General features: G+C 39.0%; 1 protein-coding gene across 3 annotated transcripts; it reads right to left on the bottom strand.

The window, feature by feature from the left end:
- Positions 1-548: 548 nt before the first annotated feature.
- On the bottom strand, positions 549-24,133 carry CTSK (cathepsin K). Of its 3 annotated transcripts, XM_014865368.3 has the most exons (8): positions 23,992-24,133; positions 22,384-22,504; positions 21,777-21,899; positions 21,537-21,692; positions 20,318-20,536; positions 16,049-16,214; positions 15,676-15,781; positions 12,745-13,448 (listed from the first exon to the last, which is right to left on the bottom strand). In XM_014865368.3, the coding sequence occupies exons 2-8, from the start codon at positions 22,501-22,503 to the stop codon at positions 13,349-13,351; spliced, it is 990 nt and encodes a 329-aa protein (XP_014720854.1). In that variant the 5' UTR covers position 22,504; positions 23,992-24,133; the 3' UTR covers positions 12,745-13,348. The 3 variants fall into 3 exon arrangements, with proteins under 3 accessions (XP_070353267.1, XP_014720854.1, XP_014720853.1); XM_070497166.1 differs by lacking the exons at positions 12,745-13,448; positions 23,992-24,133 and adding an exon at positions 549-1,507 and having other exon boundaries at positions 22,384-22,726; XM_014865367.3 differs by lacking the exon at positions 23,992-24,133 and having other exon boundaries at positions 22,384-22,723.
- Positions 24,134-24,999: the final 866 nt, after the last annotated feature.

Below are 24,999 nucleotides of genomic sequence, written 5' to 3' on the forward strand. Positions count from 1 at the left end.
TACTGTATTGGACTACACAGGGCTAAACCCTCATCACTTCTTTTCCTAAAACAGAGATCTGATCATAACATTTCCTGTCTCAAAAATCTTCAATCACTCCATATTGCCCAATAACTTAAGAATAAGTCCTTATCCCAGTATTCCAGATTCTGTACAACAAAAGCATTACCTGAGATTTCCAGTTTCTGATCTGGCATGTAAGAGATTACGAAGTTGCTGCTCCATCTTAACAGCAAGTAAAAAGCTGAATAAATTGAAAAATGTACACCTCTTCTTAGATCCATAAGAGAAGTAAGATCACAGAGCAAACCACTGCCTGTGGCTTTTTGAGCCTCAAAATTGGAGAGACTAACAGATGAATATAGAGGATCACGGCTTACCTCTCATTCGCTGCTGGTGGGAAAGCAAAATGATAAAACCACTTTGGAAGATGGTTTGGCTACTTCTTACAAAACTAAACATACTTTACTATACAGTTCAGCAATCGTGGTCCTTGGTATTTACCCAAAAAAGTTGAAAACTTATGTCCACACAAAAATCTGCACACGGATGTTTATAGCAGCTTTATTCATAATTGCCCAAACTTGGAAGCAACCAAAATGTCCTTCAGTAGGTGAATGGGTAAAACTGTGGTATATTCAGACAGTGGAATGTTATTTGGTGCTAAAAAGAAGTGAAGCTATTAAGCCATGAAAAGACATGGAGCAAACTTGAAAGCATATTACCAAGAGAAAGAAGCCAAACTGAAAAGCCTACACATTGCATGATTCCAACTGTATGACATTCTGGAAAAGGCAAAACTATGGAGACCGTAAAAAGATTAGTTGGTGCCAGGAATTAGCAGGGAGGAAGGGATGAATAGGTGGTGCACAGAGGATTTTTAGGGCAGTGAAACTACTTTGCATGATCCTATGATGGTGGATACATGTCATTATACATTTCTCTAAACACATAAAATGTATAACAAGAAGAGTGAACCCTAATGGAAACTATGGACTTTGGGTGATATGGAAGTGTTGAAGTAGGTTCAGCAGCTGTAACAAATGTACCACTTTGATGGGGGAGGTTGATATGGAGGAGGCTATGAGTGTGTGAAGACAGTGGATATATGGGAAATCTCTGTACCTTCTGCTCAATTTCGCTGTGAACCTGAAACTGCCCTAAAAAAATAAATTTTATTTTTTACGAAAAGCATCACCCTGTCTTTACAGCTTCATCTTCACTATTGCTATAGACTGGATGTTTGAGTCCTCCAAAATTCAGATGTTGAAACCTAATCCCCAATGTGATGGTATTTGAAGGGGCCTGTGGGAGGTGATTAGGTCACCAGGGTGGAGCCCCCTTGAATGGAATTATTGCCCTTGTAAAAGAGACCCCAGAGAGCTCCCTCGGCCCTCCCACCATGTGAGGACACAGCTTGAAGACAGCCAGCTATGAACCAGGAAGGGGTCCTCACCAGACACTGAATCTGCCAGTTGCTTGATCTTGGACGTCCCAGCCTCCAGAACTGTGAGAAATAAATTTCTGTTGTTTATAAGCCACCTAGATTTTGGTATTTTGTTATAGCAGCCCGAAGAGACTGACAACTGTCCTCACACAGAACCTTATACTCAAAGCAACTAGTTTTCTTCATGTTTCCAGAACATATGTGCTTATCATCTTCTGCACTTTTTACTCGCTTTTAACAGTCCTAGCTAACATTTGTTGGACATCAATTATATGTCAATGAATGTGCTATACTCTTTATGTATTACTATTTAATCTTTACCACACTATGAGGTAGGTACAATTATTATCCTCATTTTACAGAAGGGAAATTAAAGTTCTGAGAGGTTATATAACTTGTTCAAGAGGACAGAACTGATTGCTGACCTCAGATTGAACCCAGTTTTAAAGTAGTGGGTTTTAAATGATACCTAGTAGTATCATTTTGCCTCCCACTGTCTGGAATTTCCTCCCCTCAACTCTGCCTCTTGGAATCCTGTTCCTCCTTCAAGGCCCATCTCAGAAGACACTCCTTTAAAAAAACCTTTCTTTATCCCCAGCTTGATGTCTCTTTTTGAGCCTATACAGTGCTGTGAGGCTCTCGTGCAACAGACTCATAGATTCTGAGAACAAAAAAATCATCCTCTTAATTTTCTACCTAATATTAGTTATTTTTATCTTTGCTATACAAATCTACCTGTTAGCCCTTTAAGTACAGAACTTACTTATATCTTACTCATCTTTGTATCCTCCACAGTATATAATGCAAATGACATAGTAGGTATTCAATAAATATTTACTGACATGATTAAAATTATTTCAACAGCTTTCAAGCCAGTCTACTTTGCAATCTCATCCTGTACATCACTGCCAAAATTATATTCCTAAAACACATTTTTTATCATGCAATTTTCTACAAATGCTTTCTGTTGCATTTCCCCACAGTCTGGCCCATGCTTGCGCATTCTATTCAATTTAGAACAGATTTTTTTTTTTTTAACTTCCACCCTCTACTGTAATCAAGCTGGTCTCGTGGGCCTCCCACATGGCTCGGTCATTCGTGCCTTTCTGAAATGGCTCTCTCCATTCCTTGGCCTCTCTGTCTTGCAAGATCCACCTCAAGTACTGCCTTTCCATGAAGTGTTCTCTGACTACTCCATCATCTTGTCTTTCTATATGCTTTTATGAGACAAATTTTACTGCATGGTTTTCAACTTAGTCTCTATTTGTATCACATAAGATCGTTTTATCTCACCCGCTAACTTGAGAATACATGACCTTGTCTTACTCATCTTTGTATTGTTCTACGGCTTAATACATGTTTAGGCAATAATGAATAAATATTTGTTGGATTAATTTTCCTAATTATAATCTTCTACATGTTTTATCTTCACTTGCGATTCATCACCCATTTGGCAGTAGCTTCTGAGGCTTTTAGCCTTAGGTTTCTCTGCATCTTTTGCTCTCTCCCTGGTATATAATTCTATAAACAAATATAGTATTTAAATATATTAGGGGAACATGTCATTACAGTCTATTCCTGTGTACACTTAATGTATTTTATAAAATTAAAAATCATCCTGCAACATTCCAAAGCTGTAAATTAGATTTTTGCACAGTGGGTTCCTTTGAAATGGGGCACACTTGCTGTTGCAAATTTATTTAACCAGAGAGATTAAAAACAAAAGGGGCCGGCCCCATGACCGAGTGGTTAAGTTCATGTACTCTGCTTTGGCAGCCCAGGGTTTCTCCAGTTCAGATCCTGGGCGCGGACATGGTACCTCTCAGCAAGCCATGCTGAGGCAGCATCCCACGGAGCAGAACCAGAAGGACCTACAACTAGAAGATATAACTATGTACTGGGGAGCTTTGGGGAGAAGAAGAAGAAGGAGAAAAAGAGAAAGATTGGCAATAGATGTTAGCTCAGGTGCCAATCTTTAAAAGAGCAAAACAAAACCAAACAAGGGAATCTGCAATAGTGCATTGCTAAATCTTATCTAGAATGCTGCCTCCCTCACATCACAGATGAAGAAACTTCTCCTGAATGATGTGGAAAAGGGAAATGAAAGCAGAATGAGGAAGTCTAGAGCCTTTTCTAGGTTTTAAAGTCACCATCTCTTAGCCTCATGAACCCTGAAAGTTAGCTGCTTCAAGTTTCTCTGAGGAACTATCTTACTTACTCTTAAAGAAAAGGACTCCGAATTTTAGGATGATAATGATGCTAGTTTTATTCTCTGTTAATTTATGCAAGTGATTAACTTGGTGCTTGGAATTTAATAACAGACATTATTTCCACAGTTAAAATAGCTCACTTGTTACTGACCCTTCTGCCCAAGAAATATACAAAAGTGAGATGAAGAATACCATTAATAGAGTATAGAAGACTATAAAATCAATTAACTTTATATTAAAATTATCCACTGTACACTTTCTGAAGAAAGAAAATAAAAAGTGATTCTTGAATGACTGGGAAAAAGAAGCATGTTCTAAATTGAAAACATACATTATTTCTAATACTTTCTGTATAGATTATCTGCTTGGTGCATTATTCACTGGAAATATTTGATCCCAGTAGACATCCGCCATTTTCCTGCGTGCTTCTCTCTGTCACCTGGCAACGTGTACTCAAACAAGGAAGGTCAATTTTGCACCGAGATCAAAACAAGATGTAACTAAGGAGTGCTTGGGGTGCCAAACATAAAACCCTTCCCCCAATAGGTGTATAACAATGGTTGTGAGACACTTGATGTGTTACAATCAATTACAAAGTAAGTCATAAGAAATTTGTTAATAATAATAAAGTATCAAAATTTGCAAGTGATATATTTAAAAATTAATTAGAGCAGATTGTTATAATCTGTAATGACATCACTTTGATAGACGTGCGTTCCAGTATGCTTTCCAGGAGAGGAAAGGGGCATTAATGGATAGTTACCAGAGACTGACATTATTTTGTGAGTGTACCCATGGAAATGTATCACCAATGTGAACAACATCTATCTTCTCTGTAGAGGTAGAGAAAAGTTGAGAATACATGAGCTTAAGGATGTCTGAAAGTATACATTATTTATTTTTGTCACCTAGCTTCCATTTTCCTTTCTTGTGGCAATAGCATCCTGATTTTAAAATGGGGACCGCTCCACACACAAACATTCCTGGGCTTAAAGATAGAAGCAACTTCACCCCTAGCTCCAGGGATGGCTGTAGGTCCCAAGGCTAGCCCATTGAAGATTTGCCTCCCTCTGGCTAGTGACTAGAAAAAAATCTTTGGCTGTGGTAACTAGCAGACGGAATAAAACAAAAGGCTTTTATGGGAACTGTATTACCAAAGAAACCCTAAGCCTAGCAGTCTATTGCCTTTTTAGGCTCCCAACTTGTACCACAGCTGAAGTTGAGTAGTCGGTCTCCAGAAAAAGCTTGTACCCCATGCCCACCTGTGACATAGCAGTGGAGAATAAGGGACAAGCAAGAACATCTAGCAGGAAGAGCCAGGAGCCATGGTGAACATTAAGGAAGATCTCTACAGAGAACAAACCTGGAGGTTCGCAGTTGGCTGGCCAAGAAACTCACTCCACTGCCAGGGATGAAGTCTTCTATGTTCCTGCCTAGCAGGATATAATGTATGCTATGGACCAATGATAATTGTGCACTATTTTCCATCCATTCTCCCCTTTCCAGAATTAGACTTTTCATTGTAGTTACCCTGTTCTTCTCCATCATTTTTTACATATATTATAGATAACAAGTTTTAGGTTGCCACGTCTCAAGGGGGCATATCCAAAATTGATGGGGAAGACTATATACATTAGCCCAAAATCCTTAGAGCTGTGTTCAGCTTAGGGCCCTAAGCTGAACACAGTAACAGGTAAGGCCCTGGGGTGTCTCACTGGGGAGGGGACATTGGTAAGTACTCTTTTATGTAGGTATGAACGTTTCTTAACAACAACCATTCATTCCTTACTTCCTTTCCAGCAGAACTCTAATTTTATTTAGAGAACATATTTAGAGAACTGGTCCATGGGCTAAAATGAAGTCAGAGAGGTAACCTGGGACCATATCATGCTTGTAGGCTACTTAAAAATTTTGTATTATATTCTAAAGTCACTAAAATATAAGCTCCATGCGGTCATGGATTTTGTCACTGCTGAATTCCCAGAACAGTGCCTAGCTTGTTAAATAAATGAAAGTATAACGGGAGGGATTTGCAGAGAGGAGTGATGTGGTCTGTTGTACAGAGAATAGACTATAGTGTGGGCTACAGTAAAGCAGAGCGTAGCATTGAGGCAGGGAAGTTAGAGGGCTCCAGAGAAGTCCAGGGGAGAAACGATGGGGACTTACACTGGGGGCGGGGGCGGAGAGATGTGGTAGAGGTAAAGAAGTGGCAGATTCATATCGTGTGTGGAAGACAGAGGGATGAATTTGTTAATATGGACTGTAAGAGCAGCAGAGAAGACAGGAATAACAAAAAAACAGTGACTGAGCAATGTTTAATTCAAAATTACATGGCTGGATAATAAAGCTTTAAATAGTCACTAGAACTCTTTTTGATTCTTTTTTTAAAAAATTACGCTAAAATATACATAACATAAAATTTACCCTTTCAACCATTTTTAAATATACAATTCAGTGGCATTAAGTACAACCATCGCCACATCTATTGTCAGAACTTTTTTGTTTCTAATAGACTTTATTTTTTAGAGCTGTTTTAGGTTCACAGCAAAATTGAACTGAAAGTACAGAGTTCCAATATATTCCTTGCCCCCACACACTCATAACCTCCCCCGCTTAGAACCTTTTCATCATTCCAAACAGAAATCTTGTACCCGTTAAGAAATAACTCTTCAGCATTTGGTAATATTCTACTTTCTGTATCTATGAATTTGCCTATTTTAAATGCCTCATATAAGTGGAATCATTTGTCCTTTTGAGTCTGGCTTATTTCACTTATCATGTTTCCAGTGTTCCTCCACGTTGTAGTATGTATCGATATTTTATTCTTTTTAAAGGCTGAATAATATTCCATTGCATGTATATACCATATTTTGCTTGTCCATTCATCTGTTGATGGACACCTGTGTTATTTCTACCTTGTGGCTGTTGTGAATAATGCTGCTAAGAACATCGGTGTACAAGTATCCATTTGAGTCCCTGTTTTCAGTTCTTTTGGATACATACCTAGGAATGCAATCCCTAGATCATATGGTAATTCTATGTTTAACTTTCTGAGGAACCATCAAACTGTTTTACACAACAGTTGCACCATTTTGTATTCCCACCAGCAATGTACCAACGTTCCAATTTCTCCACATCCTTGCCACACTGGTTATTTTCTACTTTTTTGTAATATACATCCTAATGGGTGTGAAGTGATATTTCATTGTGGTTTTGATTTGCATTTCCCTAAAGACTAGTGATGAACATATTTTCATATGTTTATTGACCATTTATATATCTTCTTTGGAGAAATGTCTATTCAAATCCTTTGCCCATTTTTACATTGGGTTCTTTGCTGTTGTTGAGTTGTAGGAGTTCTTTATGTATTCTGGATGTTAACTCCTTATCAGATATATGATTTGCAGACGTTTTCTCCCATTCTGTGGGTTGTCTTCTCACTCTATTGAGTAACACTTTGATGCACAAAAGTTTTTAATTTTGATGAAGTCCAATTTACTTTTTATTTTGTTGCTTGTACTTGTGGTGTCATGTCTAAGACAAGATCTGGAAGATTTATTCCTATGTTTCCAAGAGTTCATAGTTTTAGCTCTTACATTAGCTTTTCAAACCATTTTGAATTAATTTTTGCATATGGTGTGAGGTAGCATTCCAACTTCATTTTTTAAGTGTGGTTCTCCAGTTGTTCCAGCAGCATTTGTTGAAAAGACTATTCTTTCCCCTGTTGAATTGTCTTGGCAACCTTGATAAAACTCAATTGAACATAAATGAAAGAGTTTATTTCTATATGTTTAATTCTATTCCATTGACCTATACGCCTATCTTTATGCCAGTAATAACACTGTCTTGATTACTATTGGTTTGTAGTAACTTTTGAAATTGGGAAGTGTGAGTCTTCTAACTTTATTCTTTTTATTTATTTAATTTTTCATTTTTCTCCCCAAAGCCCCTGGTACATAGTTGTATATTTTTAGTTGTGGGTCCTTCTAGTTGTGGCATGTGGGACACCACCTCAGCAAGGCTTGATGAGCGATGCCATGTCCGAGCCCAGGATCTGAACCAGCAAAACCCTGGGCCACCGAAGTGGAGCACATGAACTTAACCACTCAGCCTCGGGGCTGGCCCCTAACTTTATTCTTTTTAAAGATTGTTTTGGCTATTCTGGGTCCCTTGAATGTCCATATGAATTTTAGGGTCAGCTTGTCAATTTCTACAAAGAAGCCAGCTGGGATTTTGATAGGGATTTTTTAAATCCATAGATCAATTTGGGGTGTATTGCCATCTTAATGATATTATATCTTCCAATCCATGAACATGGGATGTCTTTCCATTTATTTAGGTCTTCTGACTTTCTTTCAAGAATGTTTTGCAGTTTTCAGAGTATAAGTTTTGCACTTCTTTGTTTTTTCTTTTATTTTTTTATTGAGGTCTAAATGACATACAACATTATATTAGTTTCAGGTGTACAACATGATTAAATATTTGTATATACGGTCATGCACCGCATAATGATGTTTCAGTCAACAACAGACCACATATATTATGGTGGTTCCATAACATTAGTACCATATAGCCTATGTGTATCATTTAGGTTTGTGTAAGTACACTCTATGATGTTCACACCATGACAAAATCGCCTAATGATGCATTTCTCAGAACATATTTGTCATTGAGCAACGCATGACTGCATTGTGAATTGCGATCACCACAATAAGTCTAATTAACGTCCATCACCCTACATAGTTACAAAATTTTTTTCTTGTGATGAGAACTTTTAAGATCTACTTTTAGCAACTTTCAAATATGCAATACAGTATTATTAACTATAGTTTCCATGCTGTATGTTATCTCATCATGACATTTATTTTATAACTGGAAGTTTGTTACACTTTAGTTAAATTTGTTCCTGAGTATTTTATTCTTTTTGATGCTATTGTAAACGGAATTGTTTTAATTTCATTTTTAGTTTGTTCACTGCTACTGTATAGAAATGTAGTTGACTTTTGTATATTGATCTTGTGCCCTGCAACTTTGCTGAGCTCATTTATTAGTTCTAATAGGTTTTCAGTTAATTCCTTAGAATTTTCTGTATATAAGATCTTGTCATCTGCAGAAGCATAGCATCCTTACCCTGTTAAATCTACACATAGAGTCTCAGGAAAGCAAGCCTTTAGGCAATATATGACCAGAGGTGAAGAACTAGATTCCCGAAATCCTTGGACAAATTCAGCTTATAAGTATTATGAAACCTGTCAATGACTCATAAAGGCTTTCCAAGAGCAGAAGAGCCTGAAAGTTTAGCTAGAAGGATATGTACTGTAAAAGAATAAAATTGCCCAGGATTTCTGCAATACCTGTGCCACTAAAAGTTTAATGAGCTGTCACTTGTAAGTTTTCATTTCCTCCTCACAACATCTGTGAAGGATTGTGAGAAACAGAGTATACTGTAGTAGCTAAGAGCTCTGGAACCTTGAATTCAGAAGGAGCAAGTAATCAGCCAGCTCCATAATATGAGACATTCTACTGGACAAATGACCTGGCTTCTCCATGAAATCAATTACAAGGAAAAAAAATGTATGCGTGTTTGGGGAGAGTGCAGGTACAGAAAATGACTGTCAAGGAATCCAGTAGACTTAATAACAACCAAATGCAATTTGAAAATCTGTTTGGACACTAATTTGAGTAAAATAAAAGTTAAAAGACAACTTTAAATGAGGAAATTTTAAAATGTTCTAAATATTAAATGATACTCGGAAACAATTATTAATTTTGTTAGGTGCGCTAATGGCATAGTGGTTGTATTAAAAAAATTCCTCACTCAGAGATATATAATGAAGTATTTATGAGTAAAATGATATCTGGGATTTGCTTTAAAATACTTTTTAAAAAATGAGGAAAGATAAATGAAACAAGATTGGAAAATGTTGACAATTGTTGAAGCTGGATGATGAGTACATGGAGCTTCACTCTATTACTTTCTCTCTCCTTTTGTATATGTTTAAAATGTTCCATAAAATAAAGTTAAAAAGAATAATAATAAAATCTATAAAAGAAGATAAAAACAAAAAGGATTTGGGGCTGGCCCAGTGGCGTAGTGGTTGAGTTCGCAGACTCTGTTTCGGCAGCCCAGGGTTCGCCAGTTTGGATCCCGGGTGCAGACATACACACCGGTTATCAAGCCATGCTGTGGGACGCGTCCCACATATAAAGTAGAGGAAGATGGGCATGGATGTTAGCTCAGGGCTAATCTTCTACGCAAACAAAAACGAAAACAAAAAACCTGGGTCTGTATTCTGACTCAGCCAGTTACTAGCTAGGTAACCTTGGGCAAGCTATTTGCAATCTGTAAAATAGCAATAATAAGGGTACTGTGTGTAAAACATTTAACATGGCATGGGCTGCATAGTAAAGCTCAATAAATGTTAGCTAATATTGTTATTATGAAAGAAAAATTATATGACAGATTTGATTGTATGATAATTTTAAAACTTCTTTGTGTTAAAATGCCAGTCATTAATTGCAGTATTTGTAACTGAGGACACTGGAAATAATATAAATGTTCACCTATTATGGTTTAGTTAAATAAATTATGTAAATCTTTACAGGGGAATTTCACGCGTCTATGAAAATAATCACGTTTCTAGGTCAGGATCTATGATCTCTATTGCTTAGCATCATTTTGGAGATATTATCTAATACAAACAGATAAGAAAGAAATTACAGGTAAAAATTAGAAAGAAAGGGGTAAAATTTACCTCTATGGATGATACACTTATGTACTAAAAAAAGCCCAAGAGAATCAACTAAAAACATATAAACAAAAAGAATTCAAAGGTAGCTGAGTACAAAAACTAACAGAAATGAATAGCTTTCAAATATACATCTAATTAGAAATTATATTGGAAAAGACCCCATTTAAACTGAAAAACAATAATAAAGATAATCTTCCTAGAAAACAGGTTAGCAAGAAATGAGAAATATCTATAGGAAGGGCACAAAAGAATACTTGAAAAAATCTAAAGAGACTTGTTATTCTTAGATAGGAAGATTCAATAGTATGAAGAGATCAGTTTTCCCGAATTAAGATATAAATTTAATGTGATCCAAATAAAACTGCCAGCAGGAGTTTTGATAACTTGATGAGCTGATTGTAAAGATCGTATGGAAAAAATAAAAACCAAGAATATTCAGAAAAAATTCTAAAAAAGGAGAATAACCTTATTAGATATTAAAACACATTATAAATGTGTAATACTAGTCAAGTATAGATATATATATTAATGTACCAGAATAGAAAATCTAGAAATAACCCCAAATACATACAGGAATGGAGTAAATTTGTTGCCGACATATCCATAGAAAAGGAAATTCTAAAGGATGTTCTTTAGGCAGATGGAAAAAAATTCCAGATCAAAATAATAGAGCTGTGTAGATTTCCTTACTGGGGTGTCAGCCATCTCTCAAGCTTGTCTTTGATCCTTTCAAAGCTCAACAAAAACTATTTGCAGATTGCTGAGGATGCTCTCTCATTCCTACACATTTGAACATGCTATTCTTTGGGTCTGGAATAATGTTTTTCACCTAGCCCATCTGCCAAACTCAGACTTAAGCTTCAAAAAATTCAGGAGTCATTCTTCTGTGAAGTATTCTTTCTTTGAAAAGACAGAGAGTATGTGCAGTGTCTCTTAAATGTTAACTTCCCTCCAATTTCTTGCATCTCCATTTTGTTTTTCATCTGTTATTTGTTCTTTACACCACTGCCAGAGGAATACTGCTAAAATATAGATTTGATCGTGTCTCTCTCCTGCTCAAAAATATTTGATGCCTACTAATATAGCTGTGTGTCTATAAAATAAAGTAGGAACTTCTTGAGACATGGGAAGCATTCAAGGTTCTCCAGGATTCACCTCAACCTGCTTTTCTCACCTCAGCTCTACCATGTATGCCTTTGCACTCTAACCTTGAGCCACCTCGGCCCTCAACCATTCACACACACAGCTCTCTGCATGTCTTTGTTCATCCAGAACCTTCAGCTCTCTCTCTTCTCACCCCAGAAACCACCCCATCTTCTCTGCCCATTCAGATCTTTCAAAGTTCTGTTCTCAATGAAGCCTCATCTAAAATCCCATTAGGAATTAATGACTCTTTCCTGAGCTTGCATAATTAGTATTTATTTCATTATGGTTGGTATTATTAGTTGTTTATATGTCTGTTACTAGTCTATTACATTCCTGAAGTCAGGGCCATGTCTTACTAATTTGTTTCGTCCTCTTAGCCTTAAATACACTACTTACCACATGTTAATAAAGATTTACTCACAAAATAAGTAATTTTTGCATAGAACGAAATAAAATAGTGCCTGACATACGGTAAGCATTTAATAAATGTGAACTCTTCCAAGTGGTAATAATAGGTGCTCAATAAACATTTTGTGAAAAAATGGCAAAACCAGTTGTGCTGATTTATTATTAGACAGCTAAGTTCTTTTTTTTTTTTTTTTTTTTGCTGAGGAAGACTGGCCCTGAGCTAACATCCATGCCCATCTTCCTCTACTTTATATGTGGGACGCCTACCACAGCATGGCGTGCCAAGCAGTGCCATGTCTGCAACCGGGATCCGAACTAGCAAACCCTGGGCCGCCAAAGCAGAATGTGTGAACTTAATCACTGCGCCACCAGGCCGGTTCCAACAGCTAAGTTCTTTAGAATTAATACTTCTTGGAAACCATTATAAAGAGTTTTGATTTCCTCTTTTGCTGACAGCAAAAGTTAAGGTTCTAGAACCTCAGAAAGGTCCTTAAGATATTTCTCAAGACCCAGGTTCATGTGTCACTTAATCTGGTCCCCCTACAGATAGAATTAAATATTGAAGTCTCCTTGTATCCATTTAATTCCTGAAATTTAGTATAGTTCTTAGTACAGTTAAGCACTTAATAAATGTTGGTGGTAGGAATGAACAAATAAATGAATTAGGGATGAAGTGTTTATGTGACAGTCTCTCCAAACAAACTGTAAGCACATCACATATAAGGAATATGCATTATTCATCTTTCTGTCTCCAGCACCTAGCACAGTATCTGACACAAAATGAATGCTTACTATATAGCTATTTATTAAATTATAGACATGAGATAAATACTTGGTTTACTTTAAAAATGCAAAGAAGGAAAAATAAAACACATTTCTTATATCATGTAAACTTGTACCAAAGATTTATGAATAGATTTATGAATTGGGGTGAAAAACAGAAATTTCTATCTTGAGGATATAGAAGTGAACTTGGAGACTGAGAAGTCGGGACACCTTAGTCCTCTAGAATGGTTAATGCTAACTAGTCGCTGTGAAGGAGAATCTAGCCTATCTGAAGATGTCTAGCCTCTAACTCTTTGCATAGAATCAGCCCCAGGACAACACAGTCAGGGCAGGCTCTGGTCACATCTCTTAGCCTGAGAAAGCACACCTGTTAGGGAAATTCCTACTGTGGCCACAGTGAAAAATAAAGGCCTTGGGTGGAGAGAAGGAAAGTAGTAAGAGTGTCACTTGAAGCACAAACAAATGGGGAAACGGAATGGACAATCTCTGTATCACAACATCTGCTTCAAGAAAGGCACACCAACTCCCTTCCAAAGTACATCAGCACTTGCACCATCGTGGAAGGAATGGGAGAGCAGGACGGGGTTGGCTGGCTGAAGTCACATCTTGGGGAAGCTGGCCATGTTGGCAATGCCACAAGCGTTGTTCTTATTCCGAGCCATGAGGATATAGCCTTTGTTTCCCCAGTTTTCTCCCCAGCTGTAGGACCAATCAAGGAAAATACTTAGTACTCCCAGTTTATTTATTCATTAAAACACTTACAGAGTATTGTGCTAGGTGCTGATGGTATACAAAAATGAATAAGACAGTTTTTACCTTTAAAGAGTTCCAAGTCAAGAAATGGAGAGAAGGCATAATGATATAGGTCTCAAAGGTAGGAAAGATTGTGGCTGATTAAAGGGATCACAGAAGGCTGAATGTAAGAGGCGGCATTTGAGTTGAGGCCAAAGGCTGAATAGAATCTGGATCTATGGAAATGGAATGCTAGTGGAGGAGTGTGAAATGAGTAATAGAGGCAGGAAAGCATGGGGCGTGTGTTAAGATCACGTGGCTGAAAAATAGGGTGCCTGACAGAGTGTAGTAGGAGATACGTCTGGAAAGGTAGATCGAGATCAGTGTGAATTATCTTTACCGCCAGGCTAAGGAGTTTGACTCTGTGACCCATTATAGTGGAGGAGACAGCAAAGGTTTCTGACTGGGAGAGTGATATGATCCAATCTGTGTTTTAGGAACAGTAATCTGGAAAATGTGAGTCTAGAGCATAAGAAAGAGGCAAGAGGGGCTGAAGCTGGTGATCTTGGTTTGGGAGTATACCCCATAGGAGAGATGAATGAAGCTATGAGAATGGATGAGATTGCTAAGGCAACAAGTGGAAATGGAAGACTAGAGAGAGAGAGAGACAGGGAGGGAGGGAAAGACTGACAGAGAAAGAGAGAGATAGAGAAGGGAGATTGGTCTATGTATCTTCCTAAATTGTTTTAATGAGCTTCCTTTTTCCGAACCAGTAAATTCTCCCATTACCCAATACATTTTACTTAAGACCTGTACTCTACCCCTGTTCCCTTCTCCAGGGGTCTGCAATGATCCTGATCCTGCCTGGTGTGCCCCTTATTCCTCCCAGCTCTCTCAGATGCAGCCTCCAGCCTTGGCACCTGACCAAGAAAGGAGAGGGTAAGTGCTTGGGGCTGGGAGTCGAGAAAAGGAGAACACAGGACAGAATCTGTGGGAGAAGGAACACCTTCTCAGAAAGGTGCTCACATTCACCCTTAGTTGGAACTGTGATATAAAAAGTTGCTTCAGATTTGAAGCAACTCCCAGCCTCACATTCTGTCCTTCCAGCCCTCTAGGCAGCAGCCCAACTTGGTCACATCACTGCAATGGCCTGTGAACTCTCCGGAGTCTAGGACTCCTGCTCCTTGGAGCGCACCAAGGACAGAAAATTTAACCAGTGCTGCTGCTAGGCTGGTGTTGACCAACGAGGAAAGGAAAAGCATAATTCTCATACATCTGACCTCCTGAAGTCACAAGGGGCTAACGAGAAATGGGGAACCAAGGTACCCTGTAGTTTTTAAATTTATTTTTATTTATTACTTATTTTATTTTATTTATTTATTTTTAAAGATTTTATTTTTCCTGTTTCTCCCAAAGCACCCCGGGTACATAGCTGTGTATTTTTACTTGTGGGTTCCTCTAGTTTTGGCATGTGGGACGCTGCCTCAGCATGGCTTGATGAGCAGTGCCATGTCTGCGCCCGGGATTCGAACTGGCAAAACCCTGGGCCGCTGAAGCACAGCACCTGAACTCAACCACTCCGCCACGGGGCCGGCCCCATACTTCTTCCAATAATAGGGAGGGAGACACTAATTTTTTGTTGTTGTTCATCTCTCTTTTCTAAAAAGCATTTCTCTTTACAGATTTCAAAATCTTTGGCGAGTTCTTATATATGTCTATCCTAAGAGTATCTGGAAGGGCAAAGAGCTGCACAAAGGGATATTAAAACTTTACATTGCTTGCCACTGCTCGTAGACAGATGAGGATGGAAACCTCCCTAAGGAACTGATCACATCAGAGAAAAAAGAAAGAAAAAATATATAATTCCAAAGCTCCTGCTGGTTCTTGGTGCTATTTTACGTTCTGGTTAGTTAGGTTGTCCTTCTTAGGGACTATGAGATCACTGAAGGCAGACATCCTGCTCATTTGTTTGTGTACATGACTAAGCACCTTGCACATGAAGCAGCTGCCCAACACATACTTTGAGTACTGTTGTCTGGCCATTAAATGTCACAATTAATAGCCTCTGATTGGGAAGGTAGAATGGAAAAGTCTGAGACAACTTTCTCTTGATTTGAGAGAGAGAAAGGAAGTGGAGTTGAGGCTGAGTGTTAAGAGGGTGATTGAATGATAAAAGTAGTGTTCCCATAATTACCTGTTTTTAATTATCCAGTGCTTGTTTCCCTTCTGGATCCCATAGCCCACTGCCAAAACCGCATGGTTCAGATTATCACTATTGCAGTTTTCATCATAATACACACCTAGGAAACAAACTGTCAAAGGTGAAACTTTCTGCAATCCAAGGGTCTCCCTGTGGGATCTCCCAGTCTAGGAGACCCTCTAGAATCCTGTCCCAGTCAGGAGGGTTTACGACAGAGATGTTTGCACTGTGGCAGCTGCTAATTTCTCTCTGGCAGACAGTCCGAATATGGAAACTAAGTACTGAAAATGCTCAGTGCCCTTGGAGAAGCTGCCAAGCCCACATCATAAGAGACAGTTGACTGTGCTCTATAGGAAGAGCTCCTTACCTTTGCTGTAAAACTGGAAGGAGGTCAGGCTTGCATCAATGGCCACAGAGACAGGTCCCACTCGGGCCACTGCCCTCTTCAGGGCTTTCTCATTCCCCTGAGGGATCTCTCTGTACCCTCTGCACTTAGCTGCCTTTCCTGTTGGATTGTACATACAACTTTCATCCTGGAAAAAACAAAGTTGAAATAGGACTAGGACAAAGCAACAGGCAGTGAATTGGTGAGTAGGAAATGCTACCAATGTTTTGAGTGATGAGAGTGAACTAACAGGGGCAGCACAGTAGGGTCTCTCGAGAGGGTCTATTCTCGCCTCACCATTTAGACAACTACAAAAAGAATATGAAAAATGGATACTTTGCTCTATAAACAAAAATAATCTCCAGGGGATTTTAAAGCATAAATATGACAGGAAACACTATAAAACCTAAAAGAGAGAGAGAGAATATTTTTATTACCTCAAGGTAGAGAAAGATTTCTGAAATAAGATTTTACTTATTTTTTTACTTTTTTCAAAGATTGGCACCTAAGCTAACATCTGTGGCCAATCTTTTTTTTTTTCCTCTCTTCTTCCTCTCCCCAAAGTCCCACAGTACACAGCTGCATACTCCAGTCGTAGGTTCTGATGGCTGTGGCATGTGGGATGCCATCTCAGCATGGCTTGATGAGTGGTGGCAGGTCTGCACCCAGGATCCAAACCAGCGAAACCCTGGGTCACCGAAGCAGAAGCACTCAAACCTAACCACTCAGCCACGGGGCTGGCACCTGAAATAAGATTTTTTTTAAAGCACAAATCATCTTCTGGCCATGTAGTATGTGTGAGCCTCAGAGGGCAGGGAGGCACCAGCTGCTGTGGGGAGGAGGCCAAGGCAAAGGCTCAGCTGGAGGGAGGAACTGGGCCCTATGCACATGTATCAGAGGAGCCAGTGTGAGGCAAAGAGTTTTGGCTGGACCCTTGGGCTCTCATGAGAGACAGGGGTAAAAGCACATAACATGATGCTAAAAGAAATTAATACAGAACTTAGCAATTTAGCTGGTGAAGTTCTAGCACTATGTTTTGCAGGTATAGTTAACAATGATATGTTCATTGGGAAGCCACATTTATGGAATCTAATGGCAACCCATGGCAGGGTGGTCTATTCTTTTTGGCAATTAATTTTCTCAACAGACTACCCTTTCAAAACCCTAAAGTTGCATCTACAAGAATACATTATCTAAATATTATAATGGCAGCATTTGACATAATATTCTAAGATTACAGTAGTCTCTTGTCTTAATAATTTCTCAAGATTCCTTTATTCTCTGCCATATGATCCAAACCCTTGCTGCCTCCTAGTGCCAAAAATCGCACAGATCTACAAGCAAAATAAATTATCCTGGGAATGGATTCAGAAGGATGTCATGCTTTAAAGTCAGAATAACGTGCATTATGTCTGGAACGAACTTAAATTACTATATTATCTGGCTGCTAACCTACCAGATTTCTTCTTTTTTAAATTTTGTCTTTACCTCCCTCCATTCATTCACATGTTCCTGTGAGAAGAGAGGTTCTTTCAGTTTTGGACAATAGAGTTTTTAAAAACTGTAAAGTAGAGGGGCCGGCCCTGTGGCCGAGTGGTTAAGTTCTCGTGCTTCGCTTTGGCAGCCTGGGGTTTCGCTGGTTAGAATCCTGGGTGCAGACATGGCACTGCTTGTCAGGCCATGCTGAGGCGGTATCTCATATAGCACACACAGAAGGACCTACAACTAGAACATACAACTATGTGCTGGGGGCTCTGGGGAGAAGAGAAAACAAAAAACAAAAAAACCCTGTAAAGTAGCTAGAAGAGAATAGTTGCCCAAGATTCAGAATGTTAAAAATGGAACACGTGTCTTATATAGCTAATTCTTCATTTCAATTGATTATGAGAGCAAAATCATTCCACATTGCTCTAAAATGCTGAAGAGATCATTTGAGGGGGCAGAAGAACAGAAATTAGAAGTCAAATGCTCCTATTCCAAAATGGGGTTTAAGATATTATGTAATTTTTGTTTAAATTACGCAGAGTCTCTGAGTATTAGTTAAACTCTCTCTCAACAAACTGGTTAATATAGTACTGAATAAATGATGCAAGCTGTGGATGAGTGATCAACTATGAGTTCTGACAGTATTTATTTTTCTTTAATATAGTTGCACAAATCTTTAAATTGGCTGTCTGAATTAATCAATATGGAAAATATTATAAAAATAAATCTGTTTTTTGTATATACTGTCAGGATTCATTTAATTTTTTGATATCAAGTGACAATAAAAAGTTGCCAAAAGAATATTTGACTTTTCAAAAGAAAATTTTGCCATGTTTAGGTTATCTCACTAATTGGCCTGATGTATTTAGAATTAAAAAGTTAATCTGTGAGCCAGCCCTGAGAGTCTAGTGGTTAAAATTTGGTGCTCTCAACACTTGAGTGGCCCAGGCTCATTTCCCAGTCGCAGAACCATACCACCCATCTGTCAGTTGCCATGCTGTGGTGGCGGCTCACATAGAAGAACTAAAAGGACTTATAACTAGCATATACAACCATGCACTGAGGCTTTGGGGAGGAAAACAATATATATACATATATATATTAAAAAGCTAATCTGTTAGGGCAGCTTTAGTATGCTGTACCTTACAGTAGCAGCCCCAGAGTTCAAACATCGACTCGGGACAAAGTAGTTCTGAAAATTGTATGTGGATTAAAGAAATTTTTTTCCAGGTATAACGTCTAATTTCTCTGCCTTGTATATGTCACCGCTAAAACACTCTAACATGGAGTAATAATGGGATGAAATTTACAAAAATAAAGTACTGTTTCGATGTGGCCAATGTCATTAGGATGTGTTGAAGTGACTTTACTATGTAGGTTGTTGAGGATCAAGTGAAATGGATTTGTTCAATCATTTACGTTAATGAGCATTTTATTTCAGCCAGACATCATTTCAGATGACTCAACATGAATAAATAAAATTGATGGCTACTGGACTTTTTTAAGCACACAAATTTCAAAGGAAAAGATTAATAATTTTACTACACTAAAATTAAGAATTTTTCTGGATTGGAAGACATCATAAAGAGAGTGAAAAGACAAATACCAATCTACAACACACATTGTATTAGTATCCAAATATCTTTTTAAGATTCCTAAAAATCAGTAAAAAAGAGAAAAACAATCTAATTAAAAATAGGCAAAAGATATAAATAGTCAATTCACTGAAGAAGAAATGTAGATGGCCAGATAAACATACTGATGAAGGTATGAATCAATGGGATTTCTTATACTCTGCACGTAGAAATATAAATTTTTCCAAATACTTTGGTAAACAATTTGACATTAGCTAGTGAAGTTGAAGATGCACGTACTCTAAGATGCAGACAATTCTGTTCCAAGGTATTGTTTATATTCTAGTAAAGAAACTCTTGCACATATGCATAGAAGATATGCCTGGGAATATTTATAGTAGACAAACAGATCTGGTAGATAAATCTTAAGTCTGCTACATATCTAGCGGTATGAATTCGAGTCTGCTGTTTTACCTCCTTAAGTATCAATTTCCTCACCGATAAAGTGAGGGTAAGTCTACCTTATAGGGCTGTTATGAGGATTAAGTGAGAAAATGCACTAAGCACATAGCTTAGCACACAGTAGCCATTATTTTTATTACTCAAACTTGTTATCCCTGCTGCAAAGGCCTCTGTGGCAAAGGCTCCATATTATATTATCTATCAACCCAGCTATATAAAAAGCCCCAGATCTCCTTCCTATTACTAAAGGATCTTGTAGGAGGAAGTGAGTTGATCTCTAAAATTACAGTAAATATAAAGCAACTTGTTTTTTCACTCATTTTATACATGTTAGCGTGTTAACTTACATAACTTGCTTAAACATTCCCAAAACCGACAGAGATCATACAAAATAAAGCCACATGACTCATGAAATTAGCATGGTGGGTTTGAGGATTTGTGATGGGAGGAGCTGAGCTGAGGGTTATAGAGACCTACTCGGAGATCCATGGGATAACCTGTCCTCTGATTTTCCTCCAGGTCAGAGAGGTAGATAGGAGCTGTGGTAGTCTAAACTCCCCAAATTCTCCCAGATTGTGTGAATGTTCTTGGCCTTCTATGGGAAATTGTCCCATCAAGAAAGGAAGACAGGGAACAGAAAACGAGATTTCTGGAATTGTTTCCAGTACAAAATATCATGCTGGGAAAGGACGAGCCATCACAGCTGTATAACCATATGGGACAGTCTCACCTGTCCCACATATGGGTAGGCATCTTCAGAGTCAATGCCCCGGTTCTTCTGCACATACTGGAAGGCATTTGTCATGTAGCCCCCTCCGCAGCCATCATTCTCAGATACGCAATCCACCAGGTTCTGGGGACTCAGATTTAAGAGTTTGCCAGTTTTCTTCTTGAGCTGACCCTCCAGGGCACCCACAGAGCTAAAAGCCCAACAGGAACCACACTGACCCTTAGAGGTATAACAGAGAAACTATCAGTCATTGCTGTTCACACTTTTTGTTTCTTCCCTGTACCTGCCTGATGAAAGTCCATACATTTTATAAATTCCAGCATGCATGTCCCGTTTGCTGCAAAGCCTTCCTGTTTCCTTTCATTTAACATTTGTTGTTCTATTGCTACTGTTGCTATTGATAACTATTGCTACTATTGTTACCATTAGCTGTAGTAAAGCCATGCAGACAACTAGCTTTGCAACCCACTAGACGTGTGACTTTAGGTAAGTCACTAAACCTCTCTGTGCCTCAGTTTCCTTAACTGTGGATAATAACAATACCCGTAATGGGATTATGAGGATTAAAAAAGTTAATTCATGCAAAGGATTTATATGTTTCTGACACACAATAATCTCTCAAAAAGTGTTAGCTAGTATTATTGTTTGTTCGGCTAGATTATAAACTTTTCTTTCTTGTTCTGTTTTTTAAGATTGCGGATTTCTTGAGGACACAGGTTATGTCTTAGTCATCTTGAATCTCTACTGCCTAGCACTATACCTGGTAGGTTCTGAAAAAGTGTGTTTGTTGAATGAATGTTAAATCAATCACTCATCTGGTTGATAGGGTTAGCATTGTTAAGGTTGCAGAAAAACTGACATTGTCAAGCTGGTAAGAATGTAAGATTGTAAAAACGTTTTTGGAAAGGATTCTCTGTGACCTAACAATTCCAATTTTAGGATTTATTTTCATAAATATTTGTACATGTGCACAAAAATATAGACACAAGAGTGCCTACAGAAACACTATTTGTAAAAAAGAAAAAGCAGAAACAACCTAAATGTACAAAAATAGGTGATAAGTTAAATACTGGAATAGCCTATATTCTCTCAGCATGGGACAGGTACCTTAATTCCTTGCCCCCTCTTCCTGGTACCTTCCTACCTTAAGAGCAAAGAAGCAGAAAAAGGAAGAGATCATGCCAGCTTACATATCCATACCCAGTAGAAAAGAGGGTACCTGGTTTTTGACAGGAGTAACATATCCCTTCTTTCGATAATCAATGGAGTCTGGGGCTCTGCCTTCCCAGTCGGGGATATAGAGGGTGTCATTACTGCGAGTATGAGAGGGGGGTACTTTGAGTCCAGTCATCTTCTGAACCACCTCTTCACTGGTCTGGGACAAAGAAGGAAGAGGCCAGGCATAAGCAGAGAACTAAGGCAAACAGGGCAGGAAGCCAGGAGCTGAGGCACAACTCACCATGTCCCCCAAGTGGTTCATGGCCAGTTCATATGTATGGACACCAAGAGAGGCCTCAAGATTATGGATGGAAATATGCTTCAGGTTTTTTTCCCAAATTAAACGCCGAGAAATTTCATCCACCTAAACAGAGCACAGTCAGTACTGGCATAGACTGTTTCCTGTGTGCAAAGTTACGTATGTAATACTGTGCAGGTTTTTAGGAGAAAAGATGAAACTTACAATTACAGAGAGTTTACAATCTAGTTGGGGAACTGACCATGGGATTAAAAGCATGCAAAAATATGTAAACAAATACAAGTAATAGAATGCAAAGCTCTGGAAGGATGTATAGAAAAATTGCTTATGGATTAATAGCATTAATCTGAGACGTCTTCCCAAAAGAGAAATATAAAACAGTTACAAAGAAAAGGAAGGATAGGACTTGATGGAAGATGAGTTGAGGAGTAGGAATGAAAACTATATGTTAAGGTCTAAATAACAAAGGCAAGTTTGCTTCGTTGGAGTGGTAAAAGTATTTGGATTGAAGAAGAGAGTCTAGAAGCCAGGACTGGGGGGTCTCAGGTTCCAGCTCTCCCACCAGACTTCCCTCCAGGTCCCCAGGTACCTTGCTGTTATACTGCTTCCTGTAGGTCTTCTTCCACAGTTCCCATTGGGTGTCCAGTATCTCCTCAGGGTATAGAGCAAAACTCACCATGGGCAGCAGCAAAACCTTGAGCCCCCACATCCTGGGGAAGGGGATAATTAGGGGAGACTCTTCCATTTGCCAAGGGGTTCTTAGCCTGGCTTTGGATGAGGAAATAGCTGGAGCCATATTCCCAGACAGGTGGTTCTTAACCTTTGGGAGTCAGACTCCCAAAATCTTGCAACCCACTCTAGTCCCTCTTACCAGAAAAACACAAGCACACACAATAATTCTGGGGATCTCGAACCTGAAGTTAAGAACCCCTTCCTCAAGACCACAAAACAAAGGAAAACTAGGCTTTATGAGGAAGGTAGACAAAGAATAGATGGGGATTTACATATGATAAAGCAAACGACCATAGTCAGAGGGGTCTGGGTTTGGATGGGGTGCTGATACATCTGGTTCCAAGTATTCTGACATAGGGAGATTCAACATACACACACACACACAAACACTTGCACAGACAAGCGGAAAAGGGGTAGAAAATGGACAATCAGGATGGGCTGAGCACCTCTCTCTTCCAGTGTCCCCAGCAGACTTGGAGGAGATGGACAAGGTGAGCGCAAGGTGGGATGAGTGGGGTTGGAGAACACACAAGGGAGAGATTTCCAGCTAAGTTTTGCTTCCCGATCATTTCTTCAAGGCATTCTTCTCTTCCTGGCCTACATTCTGACAGTTTTTCAGCTCTTGCCAGGAAAGGCCAAGGAAAGAGTTGGCAGTATTTGCTATTCTTTGAGATGTTTACTGTCTCCTCAGTCTTCTTATTCATTTCTTCCTCCTTTCTCTGCCCACTCCCTCCTCAGGCAGGAAACCGTCCTAATCTCAACCAGCTGCTGTGGGCAGGAAGGTTTTCCCTTTCCTTTTCCAACAACAAAAAAACCTCTCTGACTGCCTCATAGGACAAAAAGCCTCAGAACCAAAGTTAGAAGAATATTAAGACAGAAAAGCAATGTTCTATGATCATTAAATACACAGCTTTTCAGAAATTTACTCTAGCTTCACTCACTTCTTGCAGTGGCTTGCTGAATTAATTGTCCTCCATTTAAAGAACAATTTACAGTCTGCAGCAAGTCATACAGCTTGCATAATTTTTTAATCTATAGCCCATTTTTTGTGTAATCTTTGCAAACTGGCACAATGTCCAGCAGGACATTTAATATCTGGAGTGTTAAGGGCTTCGAGATGCCTCAGAGTGGGAAGTACTGAGCTACCAGCTCCCTGCACCACTCCTCGTCCGCAGGGAAAAAACCCTCCATAAAGAAGCCACTCTCTGAGGGATGGGCAAAGGATTCCCCACATTCTTTGCTTTCACTAACCATGCACACATCCATACAAATCATAGAAGAAATCCTAACCATTTCCAGACAGATCTTTTTTGGCCAGGAAATGACCTAAGAAGGGCATGACTGTATTCATCCGCAGCCTACAAAGTTCATTTTGATTCCCAAGTCACTATATCCCTAATACTTCTAAAATGGAGAACTGGCAGGAATGAGAAGCTAAAAAGATCTAAGAAGTTGAAAACGTTACCTGCTGATGGGGATCTGTTCTCTGGGCTCGTTTCGGCAGGAAAGTGTGGATGTGGGCGGATGACTAGGGGTGGTGGATTTATTCCATCAGGATTGCGGAAGTCATCTCCAGCGGTTGGCTGGAAAATTTGGATAGGGAAGGGAGGCGGGGATAAAAATGCTGAGAGAAGGGGGGTTAGGGAGGAGGAAAGGAGGCAGCCGATTTGCAGTGTTTCTGTGTGCATATGCAGTGTGTGCCAGGGTGGAGAGTTGCTAGGTACTTAGTTTCACATGACTGTCTTTGAGGCTGACCAAAAAAAGGCCTCAATAAACATTACTCAAGTTGGGATTTACCTTCCCTTTGGTGGATAAATAGGACAGTCCTGGTCTCCCCCATTCCTTCTTATTATACATTATTTATTACATTGGGAGATTACATCTCTTCCTCCCCTTTTCCTGTTAATATCCAGTTCTCCAATTTTGAAATCTCAGTTTTTGAATTTGTGTCTGACCCTTACACCAGGGATGAGGGAATAAACACAAAAGGCTAGAAAACAGTATGTATGGGAAGCCACAGGCTCCAAAATCGTTTATATTTTATAAGCTTGTCGGCTAAAAGTTGTCTTTGCTTCCAGGCAGGAAGCTCTCCCATTCTAACATGGTTTTGCTGAGGAAGGCTATGTCCAAAAAATCCAGATGAAACCAGTTCTAAAAGTAACCAAAAACAGTTCTCCTGGTTATTTATGACAGCATTGGAATAAATGCCATAAGCACTGACAAACTCACATGTGACTTCTTTGTTGCTAAAACTCTCAGATGGTGGGATGCCTGATGAACATTAGCTGTCCTGTTATTAAAATCCCCAATCCAGGTCCAGTCATATGAGCTTCTCCACATGCTTCCCACAACATCCAGGCATGTGACAGATCATGAGCCTAGTTCAGTCCCTAAACCACATCCCCAAATTCCATTTTCTTCCATAAAGAGATGTGGGGGAAGAGGAAAAGAGAGTCCTTTGAACAGAAAGGAT

The sequence above is a fragment of the Equus asinus genome, chromosome 25 (assembly GCF_041296235.1).
Source record: "Equus asinus isolate D_3611 breed Donkey chromosome 25, EquAss-T2T_v2, whole genome shotgun sequence".
Lineage (NCBI taxonomy): Eukaryota > Metazoa > Chordata > Mammalia > Perissodactyla > Equidae > Equus > Equus asinus.